The 22044-nt window shown below is 37.2% G+C and overlaps 2 protein-coding genes across 4 annotated transcripts; one reads left to right on the forward strand and one right to left on the reverse strand.

The window, feature by feature from the left end:
- Positions 1-2172: 2172 nt before the first annotated feature.
- LOC107686501 (uncharacterized) lies at positions 2173-6690 on the forward strand. Of its 3 annotated transcripts, none has more exons than XM_016483537.1 (6): positions 2173-2903; positions 4887-5051; positions 5247-5406; positions 5519-5589; positions 6117-6217; positions 6361-6690. In XM_016483537.1, the coding sequence occupies exons 1-6, from the start codon at positions 2286-2288 to the stop codon at positions 6428-6430; spliced, it is 1185 nt and encodes a 394-aa protein (XP_016339023.1). In that variant the 5' UTR covers positions 2173-2285; the 3' UTR covers positions 6431-6690. The 3 variants fall into 3 exon arrangements, with proteins under 3 accessions (XP_016339023.1, XP_016339025.1, XP_016339026.1); XM_016483539.1 differs by having other exon boundaries at positions 4890-5051; XM_016483540.1 differs by lacking the exon at positions 6361-6690 and having other exon boundaries at positions 5519-5600; positions 6117-6173.
- A 1056-nt stretch (positions 6691-7746) lies between these two features.
- On the reverse strand, positions 7747-21814 carry LOC107686464 (RING finger protein 208-like). Its single transcript, XM_016483496.1, has 2 exons — positions 21135-21814; positions 7747-9845 (listed from the first exon to the last, which is right to left on the reverse strand). The coding sequence occupies exon 2, from the start codon at positions 8831-8833 to the stop codon at positions 8048-8050; it is 786 nt and encodes a 261-aa protein (XP_016338982.1). The 5' UTR covers positions 8834-9845; positions 21135-21814; the 3' UTR covers positions 7747-8047.
- Between the last annotated feature and the right edge of the window lie 230 nt (positions 21815-22044).

Genomic DNA, 22044 nt, shown 5'->3' on the forward strand with positions numbered 1-22044 from the left:
TTCATTTTTTTATACCAAACTTTATATAAAGACGATTCTCAACTATGTTATGAAAGATATTTTTAAAAAACATTTTTCTTATGCAAAATGTGTGTAAAATGGCCATAAACAAGTTTTTCCATTATATACAATGTATCTATAAACTGTATCTAATTTGCATATTAATGTGTTTTTGGGGCAACATAGAATGAACAAATAAGTACAATAATGGGAGTAATAATTAGCAAGATTTTCATAATATCTAATATTTAATAGGAATATTGATACATAATTCTTTCTCTATTCATTTGTTGTGTCTCCCAAAATGTGTAATAAACATGCTTTAAGTCCTGGTGTCCTCTACAGTGGACATGTATGAAATCGACGTCCTGTTTCATAACAGAAGGTCATATTTTGATTTGAAACCCCATAACATTTTCCTGAGATGTTGATTTATGACAAACAATTTGAAAATTAGTCAGATTTAAATGATAATTACAAAATATTATCATATTTCCATAAGGGTGTTACACTTGATCACTAAATTAATGTCAGCCATTTTTAAAGACCAAAAGAGAGGGAGTGGTCATGGTGAAACATGCAATCATTTGGTATCTCTGAAAAGCCCTGAATGTGCTCTGTACAGGACATCCAGACTTAAAACTGTGACATGTAATGTCTCAGAGAAATCACTAAAACATAATGTCCTCTACAGAGGCCAAAACTCCATAGCTGGTAGTCAGGAGGATATAGACATTTTTATTTCCACGTGTGGTCACTATTGCGGGAGGCCTTGGGAGGTCAAAAGGGAGGACCCCACACAAGAAATGCATTGACCTTGCTGTGACCAGTGTCTTCTGGGCGCATTAACATGTGAGAACATACATAACTTTAGTTTAGGTACAGCTTAATTATATGCAATAATAGTGAATAATAATAATGCAATAATATAATAAACTTAATAACAAAAATTATTGTCATAATACCATAAACCTAATCACACTGCTGAACTAAATACTGTATCTTCATAGGAGTGCACTTTGCATGTATCATAATCATTGTTTAACAGTTTGATTTGTGGTTTGCGTTTTGTTCTCTGATGTTGCATATTTTCATTTTTCCTACACAGAGAGGCATGCTGATGTTATCAATAGACAGGAATGTCTATTCCTCTGCCTTGCTCATACCAGCAGATCCTGCATAGCTGTGAACTGAATGACACTCTATGGTCCTAGTTTCAGTGCATTATATGTGAAAAATGACTCTGAAGTACCATTTCCTCAAGCTTGAGTTGGTTCTGTTGGCAACCAATACTGGCGGTGGCCAAGTGAACAACACTTATGTTAAGTTGTTACAAATGGATCACTTTATTCATTTCTCTCATGCATGTATGCTTATTTCAAAAGGTCCTTTATTATGATGGATCAAGGGCGTAACCATGACTTAAACATTAATGTGGTGGACCAAACCCATTTTTGTCTATGATGTCAAAAATAGCTCTATTATTGATTTTTGCCACATCAAATTCAGTTATGAATTACATGCATCACTTAAAAGACCTATGTTTTCGAATTAAAAACAGCACAATTTGACAAAAAAAGTCAAGTTTACATCACTGCAACTACTTAACATTTCTATTTAAAACACTTAATAAATGTTAAGCTACTTACATCTTACCTTGCCCTCATTTTCACTGGAATTCATGTCTTCTTTGATTTGATTGGCCATCTCAATCATTTTGACATTGTTAAGACCGCTAAGGAAGACCACCCTTAAAAATTTACTTTAAAAACTTTTTTTGTCATCCTACAAACAAAGTGGTGTAATGCAGCAGAGCAGAATCAAGAATATAAAATATTGGGGTGGACAATTTGGTCATATCTGATTATTGGAGGGACTTGTCTATGGTGGTTACAGCCTTGTGTTGGGTGAAGTTTTATCTTTTCAATGCATTAAAGACCGTATTTACTTTTGTCTCAGGATACATACCAACAGTTTCTGTTACTTTGTTTAAGGGCTTTGTGAAAGTTTCATCACCCTCACAACATGTCTTGACAGATCCGCCAAGAACATGAGCTCAGGATTTTAGGAATGGCACCGGAAATGGAGCAGTTGTCAGAGGGTGATTGAGAAGCATAGGAGTCGGAATGTGGGTGGCCCCAGAAAGGTGTTTTTAGTTCAACGTGACAAATCGACCTGCAAGTTTCTAGTCAGTTGTGAGAAAATCAAGGTGCTGTGAAGAGTTTCACGTGTTCTGATTGACTACTGAAAGAAACAGAGTACCAGACGAGATAAATTCATTACCAATGAACCTATATAGGAATTTTGGGAATCTCCTGGAGAGTTGGGTGACCGAAGGATACCAGGATTTATACTTACAGCCTGGACCTGATGTGGACAGATTAGATTCCATTTCTAGGGACTCCGTCCCACTATCCAATGTAAAATCAGAATCCGAGGACTCTGGATTTGAGACGGTTAGTACAACCAGTCCCTGTCATTCTCACCAGTGTAGTGCATTGATGTCTGAGGAATCACAGCCAGTTTTTGGCTCTACAGAGGATGAAGTTCAACCTTCATCCCCGTCTCCTTCTATTTGCTCCTCCTCATCCTCAAGTGTCGATCTCAGCTCTGTGGCTCCAAAAACGACATGTCTGGAGGTGGAGCAAGCCTTGAGAAGGACAGATTCACTCTCATGGAGAAGACCGCCACATCAGATGGAAAGGGGGACCACTGGGCCACTGTATTGCTCTAACACAGCCTCTTTTCCAACCAGCTTTCACTCTAACAGCTCCAGACCACATCATCGGTTTGCTCGTCCAAGAAGAACTCATTCACAACCATCAGATCCCAAGAAAGCAGCACTGTACAGAAAACGCCTAAAATTACATCAACATGGCCAAACAGTACACAGCCAGTTGGAGGTGAGCAGTCAGCATCTAAAGATGTTTGTTTTGAACAACTCACAGAATCATATATTGAAATATAGGTTAAAGACACATTTTTTTTTCTATTTAGCTTATGGTGTTGTTTGAGATGTATATGGGTTTTAGTTGAACACACACAATGCACATGCACAGTCTAGACATTTTTTTAATGGACTCTGGACTGGCTCTGTGTCATGAGATGCTAAACAATCGTTCTAAGACTGTGAACCGGTCAGTTCAGGTGAGAGAGGAATGATTGGAATGGTGCCAGCAGGCTGAGAGGAATGTGTGGGTGTTGAGAAATGAATGCCACCGATGATAAATATCTATGCTGGACTTGTCTGAACATTATCACTTCGGTGGGAACATGGGGAAAGAATACTTTATAGGACTGTAACCAAAACAAAAATTTCCTTCTAATAAGGAAATATCAAATGTCATTTTTTTGTATAATTTTGGTGTTAAATGTCACCAGAGGGTGTTAGTCTAGTTGTTGCATTTTTTTAAATAGAGGACATAGAGTCTTGAGGGGCTTGATGTCACATGAGGAAGCTGTCAATTAGATGTTATATTTATATTTAGGCTTACATTTTAGATTGATGTATTTGAATTGCTTATAATTAACCTTACACAGTTTTAACAAACAAACTAATGGACTTATTGTGATGCATATGTCAGTCATACATAAATGAAGCAGGTAAGATTTCTGTAATCATACTAATAAACTGAATGGTAGCACTTCTACAGTTCTGTTCTGCATGTACATTGTATGTGCCTATTTAGCAATTACAAAAACTGGGTTATAACCCTCCCTAAACCTAAACTTAACCCATGTATTTACCTTATACTACCCAGTACTTTCTTGAATAAGTACACTGCAAGTACGCATGCTGTAAACTAAAGTGTAACCAACTGAATACACTATAAGCAGGTTTATATATTTATCAATAAATCAAATTTGTTTCAATCTCATTCATCTTAACTAACTGGATATTGCTTGTTCCACAGTTATATTTGTTTTCACAATGAACAGATTTATGCTGATTTGAATAAATGCATTTTGAAAATATTTAAATAAAATCAAATAGATTTTGAATAGAAACAATTGATTATAAACTATACTATACCATGATTTTTTTTTTAGTGCAGATATTTTAACTGTTTCATGTATGTATAATTGACAAATATGCATATCGTTAAGTTTGTTAGTTTATGTTAAAACTGTGTAATAATTTTTTTTAACACACTTCAAATACATAAATCTTATATTTAGGCCTAAATATTTTTTGAGCGAAGTGATCACTATATATAAACACTGAAATGCATTCAGACAAAAGGTCAACTCTATAAATAATGTAGATATTAACTGAAAGGCTGAAGTGGTTTCTCAGGATGAATTAATTTTTTTTTATAAATGCCAGATTGGGGCTAGCTTTTTTAATAACATTTCTGGTGAATTGTTTATTTTTCTAGTTACCTTTTACACTTTTGTTGTCCCATTAATTGTTTTGTTTCATAAATGCTTTACAGTTTAAAAGTATCTGTAATGTCTCTAATTACTCTGAGCAGGAGCTTTTGTTCAGCCAGTTGTATCAGTTTGGGGGTGGGACTATCTGTTTGATCAACCAATAGCTGAAAGGGGGAGTGTATTTATGCTAATAGTACAGCAATTACACACTTCAGCTTTAACATTTTTTATTTGCATTCACTTCATCAGAAGTTCAGCTTCCCTATATGCTGAGATTTTCAGTTGTTCAAACTGCTGGAGCTCACAAAGCATCTCAGAATAGACGTTCAGAATCTATTTAGCACTAAGAACAGAGAAATCTGAATCTAGAACAGAGATCAGGTTTTACATTTTATACAGTTCAAATTGATTCGCTTTTGCCTGTTATACCCCAGCAAATTAGATAATAAAAGCTTTACTGTTCCCAGCACTGGGAATCTTAATGAATACAGGTCTTGATCTCTCTGTCTCAGCAGCTTGCAGGCGGTGATCAATACAGGCTGGACAAGCTGTCTCCAGGGTTGCTGTACCTGGAGCAGGTGTGCAGGATGCTAGAGAACATTGCAAAGCTACAGCAGCAAAACTACAGCCTCCAGAAAGAGGTGGAGATCCTGAAGAGTCAGCATGCTGAAATAGAGGTTAGACACTGATATATATCTCACAAAGGTTGCATTTTTAAGTCTTATAATCAAGACTTTCCAGTTCTGTTTTGCGGCCTGGTTTATGTCAGTTTGCCAAAAGCGGTGTCATGTGTCAAAATGACTTCTTATTGTTTCCTGTAAACTGAAACCTCATATTTCAAGCACATTAACTCTCTAATTACATGTTTTCAGTGTGGAAGCTTGCATGAGGAGGAAATAAGCTATCCTGCCAGTCAAGGTTTACAGATTCTGGGTCATGAAGATCCACCCAGCGAATCGACTCACCTAAAAGAACCCATGGTGTTTCGTCACAGATCAGTATCTGACACTCAGGCAGCTGTCGGCCATCACAGTAAGCCCTCTTGACAGATGAACTCAGTGCAAGTTCAAATCCATAAATTTGTTAAAAATGAAACATTTTGGGTTTGGTGGATGCCTGTTAAAAATAGATGTCTGTCCTACAGGGAGAGCAAGGTTTGTTCGAGATGAACCTATTACAGAAGTCTTAGTCGAGGAACCTGATGGTAAAGATCCTGTAAGTAAACAGTGAGTGGGCCAAAAATTCATCATTTACTCGCCCTGACATTTTCCAAAATCTGCTGTTCTTTTTTAATTCTTTTGAACACAAAAGGAGTTATAACAGACTGTCCAAGTTGTTTTTCATACAATGAAAGTGAATTTTGAGCAAAACTGATAACTGACAACTTTTGACCAAAACTGATAACTGATTTTAGTGAATAAAAACCTTTGTTGCAGTCTGTTTCTCACAGAAAGCTATTGCAGAGCTTCAGAAGACTTATAAAGTCATTAAGTCATATGTACTTTTATGATGCTTTTATAGTTATTTTTGGAGGCCCTGGTTTTAGACATTCTACTAGACTTTTCCTCTTGTGTCCCGCTAAAATAAGTCTTGTTTTGGAACAACATGAGGTTGAGTAAATGACTGAGTGAGTTTCATTTCTGGGTGAACTATTCCTTTAATAGAAGTATTAGCCGAAGTAGCATGAAATGTGGATGTTGCAAGTTATTATAATAGGACTGTTCCTCTGTTTGTTGAACCAGCTACCAGGAAATGAGCACAAAAAGCTGAGTAAGATCCAAAAGCTGAAATTCACATCCTTTAGAAGGCAGGAAACACAACAGTCTGACAGAGAAAGCAAAAGGTAAATTATTTTCTTTAGATTGACAATATTTCAAGTAATTTACTATTTTAACTATTTTAAATTATGTATCATCAATAAAATAGCATTTGTTAATGGTCATTTATTACACAAGTGTATCTTTATAAATGTACCTTTATTCAAAGCTTTCAGCCTAAGAAGAAAACAAGAATGCCAAGCTTTTTCAGTAGGACTAGTATGACGACACGTCTCTAACATTAATGCCACATTGATGCCTAGTAATAGTGGCAGATGCACACCTCCCATTCACCTAGGGATTATGGCACTTTTATATGTATAGCTTGTTTTAGTCAAGTATTTAAGGCTGTACTAATAGTATTTATGTACTTAATGGATAATTGTTTAGTTTGTTGTCAGTGCACTTTGTATTTGTTAATCCTATTGTATTTAAATTTGCTATGTAAATTACTGCCAATGTTAAGTTTTCATTACTAGATCCATTCATTGTATTATAGTTATTTTCTCTTTTATCATGATCTCTGTCTGTAATTCCTTATTTTGTAATAGTAAGGTGATTTCATAACAAATTGTTTAATGTAATACAAATATATAATACACCATTTCCTTGCAAGTTTACATACTCATACAAGTTTACATTCCCTTTGCAGAATCTGATGTTTTGCATTTTTAAAAACAAAGATATGGATTTTAATATACTGTTTTCCACAGTACAAAATAATAACTTATTTGATCTACATTTTGCACATAATGAATTTATGCACAACTATGAGAAACTATGAGGCTACAAACAGTAATTGATGTTTGAGAAGGCAATACATGATATTAAGAACCATGTATATGTAAACTTTTGAACAGAATAATTTGTGTAAATTCTTGTGGAAAATATATAAGTATCTGTAATGTCAAATACATCTCCATCAGGTCAGTAATAAATGAACTAAAATGTATTTTGATGATCTTCCATAATTATAATTTTTTTTACATATATGGTTTGGGCTGGTATGTCTAAAGAGGGTGTGATTTTGGATAGAGGGCGTGTGTTTGTAGGAATGGGTGCAGCCTAATTCAGTGACTAAGGGTGTATTCACACCAGGAAAGTCCACTAGTTCACTTGCTTTGGTCCGGACCAAATACAATGTTGATTTTTTTTTGTTTGGTGTTGTTCGTTTTCACACTGCCCTTTTTGCAAGCGAACCAGACATTGTAAACAAAACCACACGTGTGCTAAGGTCATCCATTCATTGGTTCATCCATTCAACTGTACCAGAGTTTGTTTGGAACCGGACTGAGACCACCTCTTCAGCTGGGTCTCGGTACAGTTCTTTGGTCCGCACCCGAGTGCGATTGCTGTATTCACACCTGCCCATAAGATCTGCACCAAGGGGGCAAACGAACTTGAGTTTGATTCAATAGAAACAAACAAGACAGGTGTGAAAACACCCTAAGTCTACCGGATATTAACAGAACAGCCTAATCGCATACAGCACGTAACTTAGCAAGTGAAAGTTTAGACCAAACAAACAGTCTGACTTTTAAATTCTTTATTGGTCTTTATTATACCCAGGATGGGGGGAGATAGACTTCCCTTGGCATTCCCATGTAAAGAGATCAAAACAAGAGATCGAGGGCTATAGGGAAATCAGTTCATACATAAAATACATTTACTCTGATATTTCATATTTCTGTCTTTGCACACAAGTGTCCTTTTCACTTCAAGTCCACATAGCATCCTGTGCTATTAAATATACAGATTCATCTGTGACCCTTCGGAGAAGGTGAATGTGTGTGACTCAAGGTTTTCAGATGGTGGAATAGCTTTTGGGATGAGTTGTGTCATCCGCCCTCTGCTTTCTACATGATGCCACAGGAGGAAAGAGGGTTGGCAATGTGGCAAGTGCAAGCCGACTGACAGTACTGGCGCACCGTCTGATAGCAGCTGCGGTCCCCGTCACTGCCCCACTGCACGGTCCCTGCTGGGTCGGGCGGCAGCCGGCTGAGGATGCTGGTGTTGATGGCCAGCGCGGCTAGCCCGTAGTCGGTGAAGAGCACGGTCTCGCGGCGGCAAGTGGGGCAGGAGATGAACTTGTACTTGGGACAGGACTCGTATAAGATCTGCAGGCACTCCTCACACACCGAGTGCAAACAGGACAGGATGCGTGGGCGCTTGCCGGCAAAGTTGTAGGTGTGTCCACAGGTGGGGCAGTCCAGTGGTTCGCATGGCATCACCGGGCCTGAGGAGGTGGAGGACGAGGAGGAAGAGGTCGAGGAAGAGCGGAGCACGTACTGGTTGACGATGACGTTGTCCATCTTGTAGTGGAACTGGTGGTAGCAGATGTCGGATGTGCTGGTCTTGCGCTGGGCAAGATAACTTGCTTCCCGGCGGAGGACGGGGGCAGGAGGAGACACTAGGGGTCTGGGTGGGACTACGGTGTTGCTGTTGACCTCCATGGACAGGTCGCCACATGCCTGGTTGACGATCACCTCCCCCTCGCCTCCTCCGTCCCAGGCCACGCGGGGAGGTGGGGCATAGCGAGGCTGGGTCATGGGGACCGGACACTCCCGAGGGAACTTCTCCGATTGGATGATCTTGACAGTGTCCATGGGGATGGTCACAGGTTGGCGCCGCAGGCAGGACATTCACTCCTAGGCTCGGTGTTTTTGGCTAAAGGAACTGGGTGTAGCGTACGGTCCTGCGGAGAACGTCTTTAGTGCACTGGGGGAGGACACTCAGCCATTGCAGGGGACGTGAGGACAGATGGGTTTGTCCATTGCTGTCTCAAAGTCCCTCCTTGGTCACGGGCTGCATTACCCTGAGTCTTTATGTAGCACAGATGGACAACGACTTTCAGCCAGTGCACGGTATAAAAAGCCCTGAAGGACAATAGAGGACTATGTCTTGCTTCAGAGGTCACGAGAAGTTGCAGTTTGTGGTTCAAGTGGTTAAAAAAGTCTTGAGGCAACAACTTACACCCTGTTCAATGATATTGCACCACTGAGAGTTGTTAATTCGATATAACAGGATATTCAATGATAGTATTAATTCCAAATGAATGGCTGAACACTACAAAGTGCACCACACTCAATATCAGAAGATATGTTGGCAATTTTTTCAGTGTTTACACTGTTACAGCACATATATTTTGACATAAATACAGTAAGGACTTAAATACAGAGTACCTTGAAGAGAATCTTAGGATCTTAATAAGAAATACTGTTTAGCTTAATACTGTTGTTAGCCAAATGTCCGTAGACTTTCTCATAGGTTGCTTAATGAGTTTCACAAGGGAGCTAATGCAACCAATGTCACAACCTTCTTCCTGTTTCAGGTCCCTGTTGTGGTATGACCCTGCCCTGTTTTTGCTTTTCCTTGTGATTGGCTATGCTTACACCTCCCTGACCTTTGTTCTGATAAGCTTTTCAGGGAGGTGCTCATGTGGCATTGGAAAGATCTGGAAGGTGTTCTCCCAGTCCTTAAAAGACCAGAATTCCTTAAGGGGTCTGTGTTGAGCTTGACAAATTGTGCGTCCACTCTTTGGTGACGTGACAGGTCTGAGAGTGTCTCAGGAGTCTTGCCAGACCTTCCTTGCTTCCAGCACTTTTCCCAAAGTGGTGCAGATATGCAGACTCATAGGTAGTGTTGTTTCTGTTCCTGGAGGGGAAAAAATAAAACAGTTCAGGTGATGCTAGTGCAAGGACACAGCTCAGCCTTTTCCAGGCCATTTGCCTGCGCTCTTGGGAACAGTGTCTAAAAAGTGTTCTGTCATCTAGAGCTAAAAACACAGCAATGGGGAAAATCTGATGAAGAAATTTTAAGAGTTGATTCTGTGCAAAAGACTGTGATCTGCGCAACATGTCCACTCACAGCAGAAATCTGGAACCCCGCAGCATCTTTTCCAGTCTAAAAAACTGTCTTGCTCTATCTGCCAGCTGCCATCTGCGGCCCTGTGGGACATGGGCACTGTGGAGGAAGAGGCTGAGGACCTGACCACAGAACAATCTGTCCTTCTGCTATGAACCTATACATGTACTACAACACAACACAGCCGAAGCCCACAACTCTAAAATGGCTGCCAGTGCTTATTTGAAGTCAGTTGTGAATTACTGTTCGCAACCTACTTTACTATCATAATGTGATATATTTCAGTGAAACAGGGTATTCAACAAGAAAAAATTTAAGACTGGACTTGATTTTATTTAGCATAAATTGTTTGGAAGGTAAAAAGTGGGTGTGGCTTACCAAAATAAAGATTATGAAGAGAAACACTGTTTTTCTTTAAAATAATATATGCATAGCCTACGCATATACTGTAATATGCATGTTCTGATTTCATGTTGACTTGCTCATGTTGGTTTCATGTTGAATGAGCTTGTGCTATATTTACATTTAAGATATTTAGTAGACATTCTTATCCAGAGTGATACAGCGTGAGTAGTATTGTGATATATTTGGGAATATATTGTCAACAGCTAAAAGGAAGTTGTTAGGCATGACGCACAACCTCTTTAGTCGTCACACTGTATTCACAATGTACAATAGCATGGTTTGAGTATCGCACTGTTTTTATAAAAGTATTTTAGAAAACTATTATGGACACTAATGAAGTTTTCAGTTTCGTATGCTACAGTATATTGACCAGTAAGCATCCAGGACCAGAATCTGTTTAAGTTCTGTTTAAGTAAGTCATTTTTGGTTAGATATGTGAAATGGTGTGACAGTTTTAAAACTGAGTTATCTGAGATAAAAATGTTGTGGTTAGGTGTGGTTTGTGATTGTGTGAGCTTTATTAACAGTGGTGAGCACACTGACATATCTGTAATAGTTCTCTGCATGCTGTGCAAGATGTGATGTTAGAGAATGTACTAGAGAGAGAAAAATGAGAGGGAGGGAGAGAGAAGCAGAGAAAGAGGAAGCTGACCTACATGCAGCAGAAAAAGGTAGAGAGAGAACATGCATCCTTTTACTCCACATCCACACTGTGCTTGTGATCTTATGCGCTAAAATAGAACGCTTCCATTATAATTAACAAAGCTGCTTACACTGACAGCACTTTAATGAATATCACAGGAGCATCTAGTTTTGTCGCATCACAGTTCTCTGCTCGCTTGCAGAGTCGAAGAGGAATGGTACATTCATGCCATGTTGGAATTACCATAATTACCAGATTCTGATTAGTAAAAAACAGTCTTTGGACTTGTAATTACACATTGGAAGCTCTGAAATTAATGAAAGCCTGCGGTGAGATTATATAAAAACTAATGGTAGTGACATCAAGACGGACATTTCACTTCTAATGAAAATTTGTTATTTACTGACATAATTTACTCACCCTCTGTGTATTATTTTTTTGGTAAAACATAAAATGAGAATGTCAAGAATCTTCATAAAGCTCTTTTCCAAGACAGCTTACAGTGACCACTGCTGTCAAGTAAAATAAAAAATAAATAAATAAATAAAACGTAGTCCATATAGAGTATGCATTATTTTCCAAGCCTTCTGAAGCTAGACCTATATGAGAGCAGTGTTAAAGGAACAAGACAAACGTAAGTAATAATTACCTGAAAATTTCTCCCTATTACATGTTTGGAAAGACATGAGAGTGAGTAATGACATAATTAAATTTTTTTGGATGACTTATTCAAGGCAGTTACCTAGCTACTGCTATACATTTATCATTTAATATGTTATTTTCATACAGTACACACTTATTCACACTGTTGGTGACAACCACATGTACTTATCGAGTCTTACTGTCTGTATGAACAAGAGGCCATATCTATTCTCACGCTAGTCATGAATATTGACTGTAACAGTGAGGGACTAAAGTAAATATCAAAGATGGCGACTTCAATAACGCTGGAAATTCTATTACAGTTGATGTTCAGTTGATGGCGCATTCATCTGTAAAATCCGTCAAATTAACAGACAGCAGCTTTATAGCTGAGTGGAGAGTGAAGCATTTCAGTCTGACAGAAGAGATTTGCAGAAAATGCGGGTGCATGTAAGTTCGGTTGTCACTCCCATAAAAAAAAAAAGAAAATAATGTCATTCATGGATCCATGTTAGCATTATGAGTTAGAGAACTTAAAGAGATAGTATATTTTAAATATCGCAGAGAACTATATTGCAAGCCGAGTGACTTTTTCAAGTCTAGGTGGATAAATTGGACTTTAATTTACAATTATTTTCACGGTTGTTAGTACATCACAGGTCAAAGGACAATGCTGGCATTGCAGATATATGTGGGAACATTTACACTGTATTTACCTAAAGAATGTATTTCAACAGTCAAACGCGGCTGATTCACATGGCATGAATCACACCTAGCTGTAAGCTAGATTGTCTATTTATGGCGTCTCTCCACTATCTGTGTTCTTCTTTCCTCCTCCCTCATCCATCCATTTCTGAAGATTCGCACTGTTCTCCACACACAGCTGTGGCCCTCCACTCACACACCCACCCACCCACACTCTGGAACATGCGCAGGCGAGTGCACAAAAACACGCTTGTTTTCAACCAGCTCCTTGAAGTTGTTGTGACCATTCAGACCTAATAACTAGTAGTCATCATAACCTCTGTTTATTCTATTTCCCAGCTCTCTAATTGGTTTAGTTGTTTACAATGATTTAATTAGGATGTGAACACAGTATGTGGCATCAAACCGTCCTCCATTTTCTGGAGGTCTCAGAAGCACTGATCAGCCAGTAACTGTCAGTAACATTCATTGGAGTTGCCACAGCACAGCAGAGCTGTGAGGCAGAGCCAAAAATAACCACACGCTCTTACTGGTTCACACACACACACACACACACACACACACACAAAGGTGCAAATAAGCTTTCTGACATCAGCGTAGTCAGCTGGTGCATGGGCGTTGGAAACCGTGAGATGTGATGAGTGAAATGATTCTCAAGCCTTAAGACATTTCTGTTTAGAGACAGTCAGTTATACGGGGGAAAAATTATATATATATATATATGCCATTCAAACGTTTAGGATCAGTAATACTGTTAAATATTATTAACATTTTATTAATAATATTGGTTTCCTATTTTAATATACTTTAAAATATAATTTATTTCTGTGATCCAGCTCTAAGTTTTCATAAGCCATTACTCCAGACTTCAATGTCACATGCTCCTTCAGAAATCATTCTAATATGCTGATTTATTATCAGTGTTGATTTTCTTTTCTTTGATTTTTTTTTTTTTTTTTGATGAATAAAATTTTCAAAATAACAGCATTTAATCAAAATAGGAATCTTTTCTAAATATACTATTACATTTTATCCATTTAACACATCCTTGCTGAATAAATGTATTAATTTCTTTAAAAAAAAAAAAAACATTTACTGACCCCAAACTTTTGAATAGTAGTGTATATTCTAACACAAAATTCCTATTTTGAATAAACACTGTTCTTTTAAACTTTTTATTTATAAAAGAATCCTGAAAAAAGTATCACAGGCCCCAAAAATATTAAGCAGCACAATCATTTCTGACACTGATTATAAATCAGCATATTAGAATGATTTCTATATATATTAAATTGCATTAAACATATTGCATAAATTATTGCATCAAACATATTTAATAAACATGTCAACATTAGCATTAAAAAAAGGTCTTGTAACTGTGATGTGAGTCTAGTGCTCGATCTCCAGTGTACATATGTTCTTTAGCACTGTGAATCGATTAACTGCTAATAATTTGTTTGTTTGTCAGGGGCAACTGCCTCTCATTGAACACATGATTTCATATTTGATAAGACAAGCTCCACCGTTATGTAAGAGGCTCATGAGAGAGACAGACAGCAGATAACATATTAAAGCAGGCCAACTGTCTGCTGCTCTGTACGGCACTGCTGCTCTTAATGAAATCATGTGTGTGTTCGACCCTGTCAGCACAAAACATGATGAAGAGAGGCAGAGAGGAAGAGGTAGAAACAGCAAATAACTGAGATGAGCTGGGCTGTGATTTCCTGAAGCATGTTAAGCCAATGGTCTCTATGATCTCTACGACCTCTATGATCCAAAAATGAAAATTTGCTGAAAATGTACTCATCCTCAGGCCATCCAGATCATTAGATTTATCAGAACAGATTTGGAGAAATGTAGCATTACATCACTTACTCACCAGTGGATCCTCTGCAGTGAATGGGTGCCGTCAGAATGAGAGTCCAAACAGCTGATAAAAACATCACAGTAATTCACAAATAATCCACACCACTCCAGTCCATCAATTAACGTCTAGTGAAATGAAAAACTATGTGTTTGTAAGAAAAAAAAAGTTTTTAACTTTAAACCAATGCTTCTGGCTATTTCTTTCTACAGTGAAAAAGTTTTCTTGTCTGAATAAGGAGAGAAATATGCACAGATCAAGCACCGTTATGAATAGTTATGAACAAATATGTTGGGGGATTTTGTGAGAGGACAACAGGGGATGGACTTTATTTAACATTACTGTGATGTTTTTATCAGCTGTTTGGACTCTTATTCTGACGGCACCCATTCACTGCAGAGGATCCATTGGTAATGTGATGCTAAATTTCTCCAAATCTGTTCCCATGAAGAAACAAACTCATCTACATCTTGGATGGCCTGAGGGTGAGTCAATTTTCCACAAATTTTAGTTTTTTGGATGAACTATTCCAGGAGAACTGAACAGGGATAAATATTGAGTATATGTATGTAGAGAGTTAATATGTAGAGAGTTACATTTTTAGATTAATAATTCAGAAATCGAATAACATATACAGTAGCCTCACACTAAAGGTAATGTGGCCGTGTCACAGCAGAGTGATGCTATAATTTAGACTACTTTTGATATATATCATATAATACCAAATGATTACCATATTCTCATACACAGGTATTTACACGCTACCATCTTCTGTGACATTTTGTTGGTCGCTTATTTTGTATTCCTGCGGTATCTCACTGTAGATGAGTGAAATCTCATTGCTATTCCACATATTAATAATGTGGAGTCAATAGTACTCAGTAATGTTAATTATATTACTCCATATAATTACTTTTTTAAAAACACTAAATACAGGAATATGTGTTCATAAGACAGGCTCAGTTACTGAATGCACTGAGTCAACAACATTCTTGAGTTCATTCAGAACCTTATCACATTGTCAAGACATCACATTCCAGTACATTCTAGCACCACCGTGACACAAAAACACATTCATATAACTGTCCTTCCCGTGTTTTTCCAAGGATATAATATTTCTTCTTCTATTCCAGTTTAATATGCAGAAACAACGATAAATAGGTAATTTGTAGGGCATTTTTTTTTAAGTTCAAACACTATCAAAGCATTGCTCTGTTTGTTTGACAAATCAGCCTGACAGAGCAACAGCTCAGCCAATGGCATGAGTTTGGGGGCGGGGCTATATGATTGGGTGACCAATGGGGAAATGTTTGAGAAACCTGTTCGAAAAAAAATCATTATTTTTAAATTCCGTTTGTTGACTCTAGGGGTATAAATGAAATAATGTCTAAAATGAACATCAGCCAACAGGGATCCTTTGGGCTGCTGCATAGTATTAAAAATGATAGCCAAATAAATAGCTATTTAAGCATTGTTTTATTGAACTAGTCTGGCTTCATTCTGGTAAACAATACGACTGCTTTCCACGATCCAATCAAATCCTGATGGATAAAATCAAGTCCTGTCATCATTTTTTTCTCACTAAATACTCTGTTTTACTGAAAATGTTATATTACAGAAGTAAAAATCACTTTAAAACACTGAAAATCATCCATCTGAACAGAATGTGATATAAAACACAGAAAGCAAGTAAACAGATGGATGCACGGTCATCAAAATATCTAGAACATTCCTGTCCTCATGTCCCACTCACTCCCACAAATACACACACACACACACACACACACACACACACACACAATGCACAACAAAAATACACACAGGTACCACCCAGCACATTCCACAAGCACATCTCTCCCCACCACCCGTCTCTGTCTCTCTATCTGGATGCATTCCACCTGTGCAGTGAGACAGTCAGCAAGAGGGCAGCATGTCCTGTGCCAGCGATGCTATCAGCTGTTGACCTCTGTCTCACAAAGCCTGTCCTGAGCCCTGCCCTTACGACTGCAGGCAGTCTCACACACGGGGATCTCGTTCATGTTTGTACATAAAGTGTATGTACTGTAATATCAACAACTGACAGCATCTAGAATGCAAACCCATATGTGTGTTTAACAGTAAACTAAAAACAAAAACTAAATAGTCTTAAATAGTTAAAAAAAAATTGTTATACATTTTTGTTTATTTATACATTAAATAATATATTCACATACATACAGTATACCCACTTAAAGCAAATTATACTATATAGCAAATATAGCAACAATATCAAATAAACAAATATAAACAATATAACTGTTGTTTATATTGTTGCAAAATGTAAACAATATTATCGCCCAGCTCTAATCTGCTAAATTCGATTGTAAGGCATGAAAATATCATGATATTATAAACATTAACGTGATGATTTTCTCTGAATCTGCTTTGAAATGTTTATTATAAAAAGCGCTAATCAAATAAATTATAAAGTCATTTGCACTCTTATTATCATCAAACCTGAACAAATATAGAATGCAGGTGAAACAAATGCAACAATGAGATATATTTTCAGTTTTTTGTTGTTTTAGTCATTTATGGATTTCTGCGAGGATTATTATGAATATTATTTTAAATATTTTCACACCATGTAATTGAATAGAACTGTGCTTTTTACTGAAAGTTTGTTACTGATCATGTCGGCTAGAAATGTTTGTATCAGCAGTTAGTAATTTAATAACTGGAATTAAATTTTAATTGAATTGTTATCAGTAATTTGATTTAAATATGTAAAGTCGATATTAAATGGAAATTCACCCTATTTTCTAAATGCATGTTATTGATTTTATTGCAAACGATATGTTAATTTTTTTTTATTTTTTTTTAATGTTTTAACCTCTATCTTGCGTTGAAACTTCATGCATCTCTCCGGTGGCATATGCTGAATTTCTCCAATCATTTCATCCTCATAAACCTGCGCTCTTTTCTTGAGATCAGCAAATCAACAACTGATAGATCAAATGTCTCCACCCTACATTTTTCTATAATCATGCATGCTTCATAATGCAGGAGAAAAGATCTATTGTTACAACTGAAATGTTTTAATAAAACTTTTTGGAAAAAAAAATATGGAAATTTGCAGTATTATGTGTTCATGTATTTATTTTACAATTGCACAAAGATATACCAAACAAATAGCGAAAAGACCATTGGTTTCAAAATCCACCAATGGCATCGCAGGAACCACCAGTAAGCTAATGTGAGAGTTGAAAGAAACTTAATTTAACATTTGTAGTTTATTAATCTTCGAGATATTTTGTCTGGTCCTAATCATTAAATGTATCACTAAATACTTGACTTGTGTTTTTAATCATTTAACTTAGTTAGAAACATAACCATGATTGAAAATGCTTGCATGGTTTACAAAAGCTTTCTGAGACCATTTTCTTTTCACATGAGTGCGGTTTTTTCTTATCTGTTTTCTTAGAAATAAGATTACAGACTGTGATGATTTGATTCTATGAATACGTGATTATATTCCAAATCCTGTCTGATCATGAGTTATTAAAGCTGTTAAAATAAAAGTTGGTCATTTACTTGTTTATAAAAATTTAAACTATTTTTTTCAACTCACACTTGTGTTATAAATCTAATAAAACTAGCTGCACGGATGTAGTAAATCCTAGCATTTATAGATTTCTAGTTTTAAAGTGTTAGTTCACCCAAAAATGAAAATTAGCCCATAAATTACTCACCCTCAAGTCATCCTAGGTGTATATGACTTTCTTCTTTCAGACGAATCCAGTCGGAGGTATATTCAAAATTGTCTTTGATCAGTGTCTCACATGGCTCCGGGGGTGAACAAAGGCCCTCTGTAGCGAATCGATGCGTTTTTGTAAGAATAATATCCATATTCAAAACATAATAATCACTTTAATCTAGCTTGTGCTCACTGTTGTACACGGAAGCAGCTCCGGGCGGATTACGTATCAGGTCGGCTTTACGCATGCGCCGCTCAGAAGTGACGAACGCGGAAGCGCAGGGGAGAGATCTAAACAAAACAACGGTCATTAATTAGAAGTACAAAACGAGGATTTGTAAAGAAGAATGTCAAGAGGATTTCGATATAAGCCAAGAGGAGACTGGTTTTCCTTTGCTAAAGTAAGGAAACTTTGCTTCTTTTGGGATATTTTTCTTACAAAAACGCACCGATTCGCTACAGAAGGCCTTTTTTCACCCCCCAGAGCCGTGTGAGACACTTTTTTTTTATGGATGTGCGCTTTTTATTTAACTTCTTTTGGACTGATGCATGCAACACCCGCTGAGTGCCATGAAACAGCTTGAAAGATCAAAGACAATTTTTAATATAACTCCGACTGGATTCGTCTGAAAGAAGAAAGTCATATACACCTAGGATGACTTGAGGGTGAGTAATTTATGGACTAATTTTCATTTTTGGGTGAACTAACCCTTTAAAACTAGAAATCTATAAATGCTAGGATTTACTACATTCGTGCAGCTACCATTTTAGATGCTGTCAACTTTGTACAGATGAAAATGCAGATGTGTTAGAACCACAATTTACTTACTAATATTAATGAGATCACAATGGCATTTAATGGAGGCTTTCGGCTGTATTATAAATCTACAAGAACAAGCACAATTCTGTGTAAAATCATGTTGCAAAAATCAGTTCAAGATGGAGCAGATGAAGCCGTGAGATGGTTCTGGAAGATGAAAATATGGATGGATATCATTGTCTTGCACTGTGTGATAAGTGTGATTGAGGTTTTGTATCTTTGTGTTAGAAATGGCAGTTGTGTGTGTGCCGAGCTGCTGTAGAGAACACAGGTCATGCTAGTTTTAGCGAGGAGGAAGCAGTGTTTAATAATTCAGTGGCTGTCATTCAGAGCAGGCGTCAGCCATTTTACCCACAGTTCATTCACGAGAGCGACTGTTTGTTCCCTGAGCCTCTGTTAACGTAGATCACCTAGTCCTTTTCACAGGACATGTCACAAAGATCATTACTAACAATGTTAGAAACTGGCCGATCGAGAGAAAACAACACAACCAGTTAGCTTCGATAGGTTAGCATTAGCAGAGTGACATAAACAAGCCATTAAGTGAATCTTAATGATCACAAAACATTAGCTAATCATTGAATTGAACTTATTTTACCTCTACAAACATGGATTTTTTTTACACAACTATGCAAAATAATCAATGACCCCAAAAAGCCCTTGTCAAAACATTGTAATGCTAATATCTACAATTAATGCTATGTTCTATTCTAAAGGAATGCTAGGATTTCTGTCATATTTTGGAAGCAATCTTAAAGGAATGACCATTACATTTTTATCATAATTTGCTTATTCCAAATAAAATGAAAAAATAATAAAAAATAAAGGATCCATTAAAATTCAGTGTTAAAATAAAATTTAAAAATATATATATTCCCCAGTGGAAAATAGGAACACCAGATCTGAAAATAAAGACTATGGAATTTGTATCAGAATTCATTATTCCTAATATAATGATAAAACTAATAATATTCTATTGGATACATTGGAATTATGAGGAATAAGTTGTAAATTAGAAACACCAGATCTTAAAGGACTGACAATGGACTTTCTATCATAATTCTAATATTTCAGTCCTGATATCAAACAAGAATCTTCTAGTATTTGATTTTAAGAGGGTTTTGAAGAATTCATTCACCCCGATCAGGTGACACCAATAACAAGCAGGCCTACCAATAACATTTATCAGTACAAAGTCATTATTTTGGGCTGATGTTGGCATGACCTCAGGTGCACAGACACATTTTGATGGACAGTATTGATTGCTGAATCTCCATTGTGACAGGAGGCTGAATCTACAGTACAGGAAGCAAACAGGGACTTCTGGGTGTTGTTTGGTCGAGGTTTTCGGCACTTATTAGTATTCTGGGAGTGTGTGCATCTGTGTTAGCAGTTTTTAGTGCAGTGTTGTGGGAGGGGTGCGCCAGCAGCGGCGGTTATGCAACCAGAGCAGCATACGCAGCACACTGACTGCAGCGCCCGTGCATGCAACACACACACACACACACTCGCAAGCACAGGTCCTTCTCTGTCTTCTCTGACCACACATGTGGGTTAGTATGTGTGTCGGTGTATAGTAGTCCCATGTGATCAGATGCCCACTCGGATAATGTGAGTCATTGATAGAATCTGTGTTTGTGTGCACATGCAATCATGAATTGCAACCTGGCCGATTCCACAACATGGTCAACACAGCCACACAAGAACTGAAGTGCAAGTCCTGCGTGAGGATGTGGGACCCAGAAATGCAAAAATATGACCCACATGCAAATATACGCTTGCTTATATGTTTAAAAACATTTATTTTATATATTTGTTTTATATATCTTATATATACATATATATTTTTTATAAAACACTATAATCATATATAATCTAAATATCTATTTATAATATAAATATGTTCTGTTTAAGGTTAAATATTTGAGATTATGTATTTATCATATCATAATTATATATTTATACATCATAAATGTATAAGTAATATAAGTTTTTTAATTAATTATTAATAATATTTTTTAATTATTATAAAAACAAATAATACAGTTTCTGAATTTTTAGTTAGATTAGGTGAAGGAAATTTTTTAATGACATTAGATTAAGGAAAAACATTCTCATTTTGCATTAACATTTTATACATTTACATTTAAGATAGGACAATTTAAAATCAAATACATTTAAGATAAGATGCACATGCAAAGATAGACTCAAATGAGCATAATGATCATAAAACACTAATAATACATCCTTTTAGGCATCCTTACCTGTATTTAGTTGTCTGTAGTGCGTATTTAGTGGTGAGTCTCTGGATTTTGACAAGTGGTGTTGTTAATTCATGAGATCTTGACGTCTTTCTCACATGGGGACACAAAGTTCCTGTGATTCTGCTGCTGTCTCAGGCTATCTCGTCCCTCTGAGCGCTGCCCATCACAGCTGATGCTCCTGTTGCGTGCGAGAGGATGGAGGAAAGACTTCCCTGCCTGTCTCCGAGAAGGATGGATGGAAGGGTGGAGGATGAGAAAGATGGAGGACGAGATGTCAGATGCGTCATTAAGCACCGTTCTGTTCTTCTTCTTTTCCACGATGGGCTCTTTTGGTCCAGTGTTGGTCTTGGTCACTCACTAACTCATTCATTCATTCACCCACCCAATCAGTTGTGTAAGAGGATTCTTGGATCTCTGCGTCCACTTTGCACACTCTGTCCGTCCTCTTCTTACTGGGAATTCTCAATCGTATGCTATTTCTCTGCAATATCTTTCAATGAGACCATTTCTCTTTCCCTGTCTCCCCCACTCTCTCTCTCTCTCTCTCTCTCTCTCTCTGTCTATGAGAGCAAACACTCATATACACCCCCGCACACACACTCTCTGACTCACAAATGCATGTTCTGCCTCAGTTTCTGTGAGTATATCGACTCTTCCTCCTTTCAGACTCTCTTTCTCTCTCTCTCTACCTCTCTCTGCTGCAGTGCCTCTGCAGGCTGGATCACGTTTTCAGTAGGAAAAAAAAATCTAGCCAATCAGAGCCCCCAACTCATCCCCCCTCCCATTGCAAGCTCTCTTTCTCCCAGTCTCCATCCATCTCTTTGTTTTACTCTGACATGCTGCCTCAAACAGCGTACAGATGCAAGCACACACACGTGTGTTTTGTGTGGTTTGTCATTGTATTCATTCT

The sequence above is a fragment of the Sinocyclocheilus anshuiensis genome, unplaced genomic scaffold (genome assembly GCF_001515605.1).
Source record: "Sinocyclocheilus anshuiensis isolate Anshui unplaced genomic scaffold, SAMN03320099.WGS_v1.1 scaffold838, whole genome shotgun sequence".
NCBI classification, from domain to species: domain Eukaryota; kingdom Metazoa; phylum Chordata; class Actinopteri; order Cypriniformes; family Cyprinidae; genus Sinocyclocheilus; species Sinocyclocheilus anshuiensis.

Excerpts from the sequence above, each read along its gene's own strand:
- LOC107686501 (XM_016483537.1), top strand. The coding sequence starts at position 2,286 with ATGAACCTATATAGGAATTTTGGGAATCTCCTGGAGAGTTGGGTGACC. Across the intron at positions 2,904-4,886 it reads CAGTACACAGCCAGTTGGAG|CAGCTTGCAGGCGGTGATCA; the intron begins GTGAGCAGTCAG and ends TCTCTGTCTCAG. Across the intron at positions 5,590-6,116 it reads AACCTGATGGTAAAGATCCT|CTACCAGGAAATGAGCACAA; the intron begins GTAAGTAAACAG and ends TTGTTGAACCAG.
- LOC107686464 (XM_016483496.1), bottom strand. The coding sequence starts at position 8,833 with ATGTCCTGCCTGCGGCGCCAACCTGTGACCATCCCCATGGACACTGTC.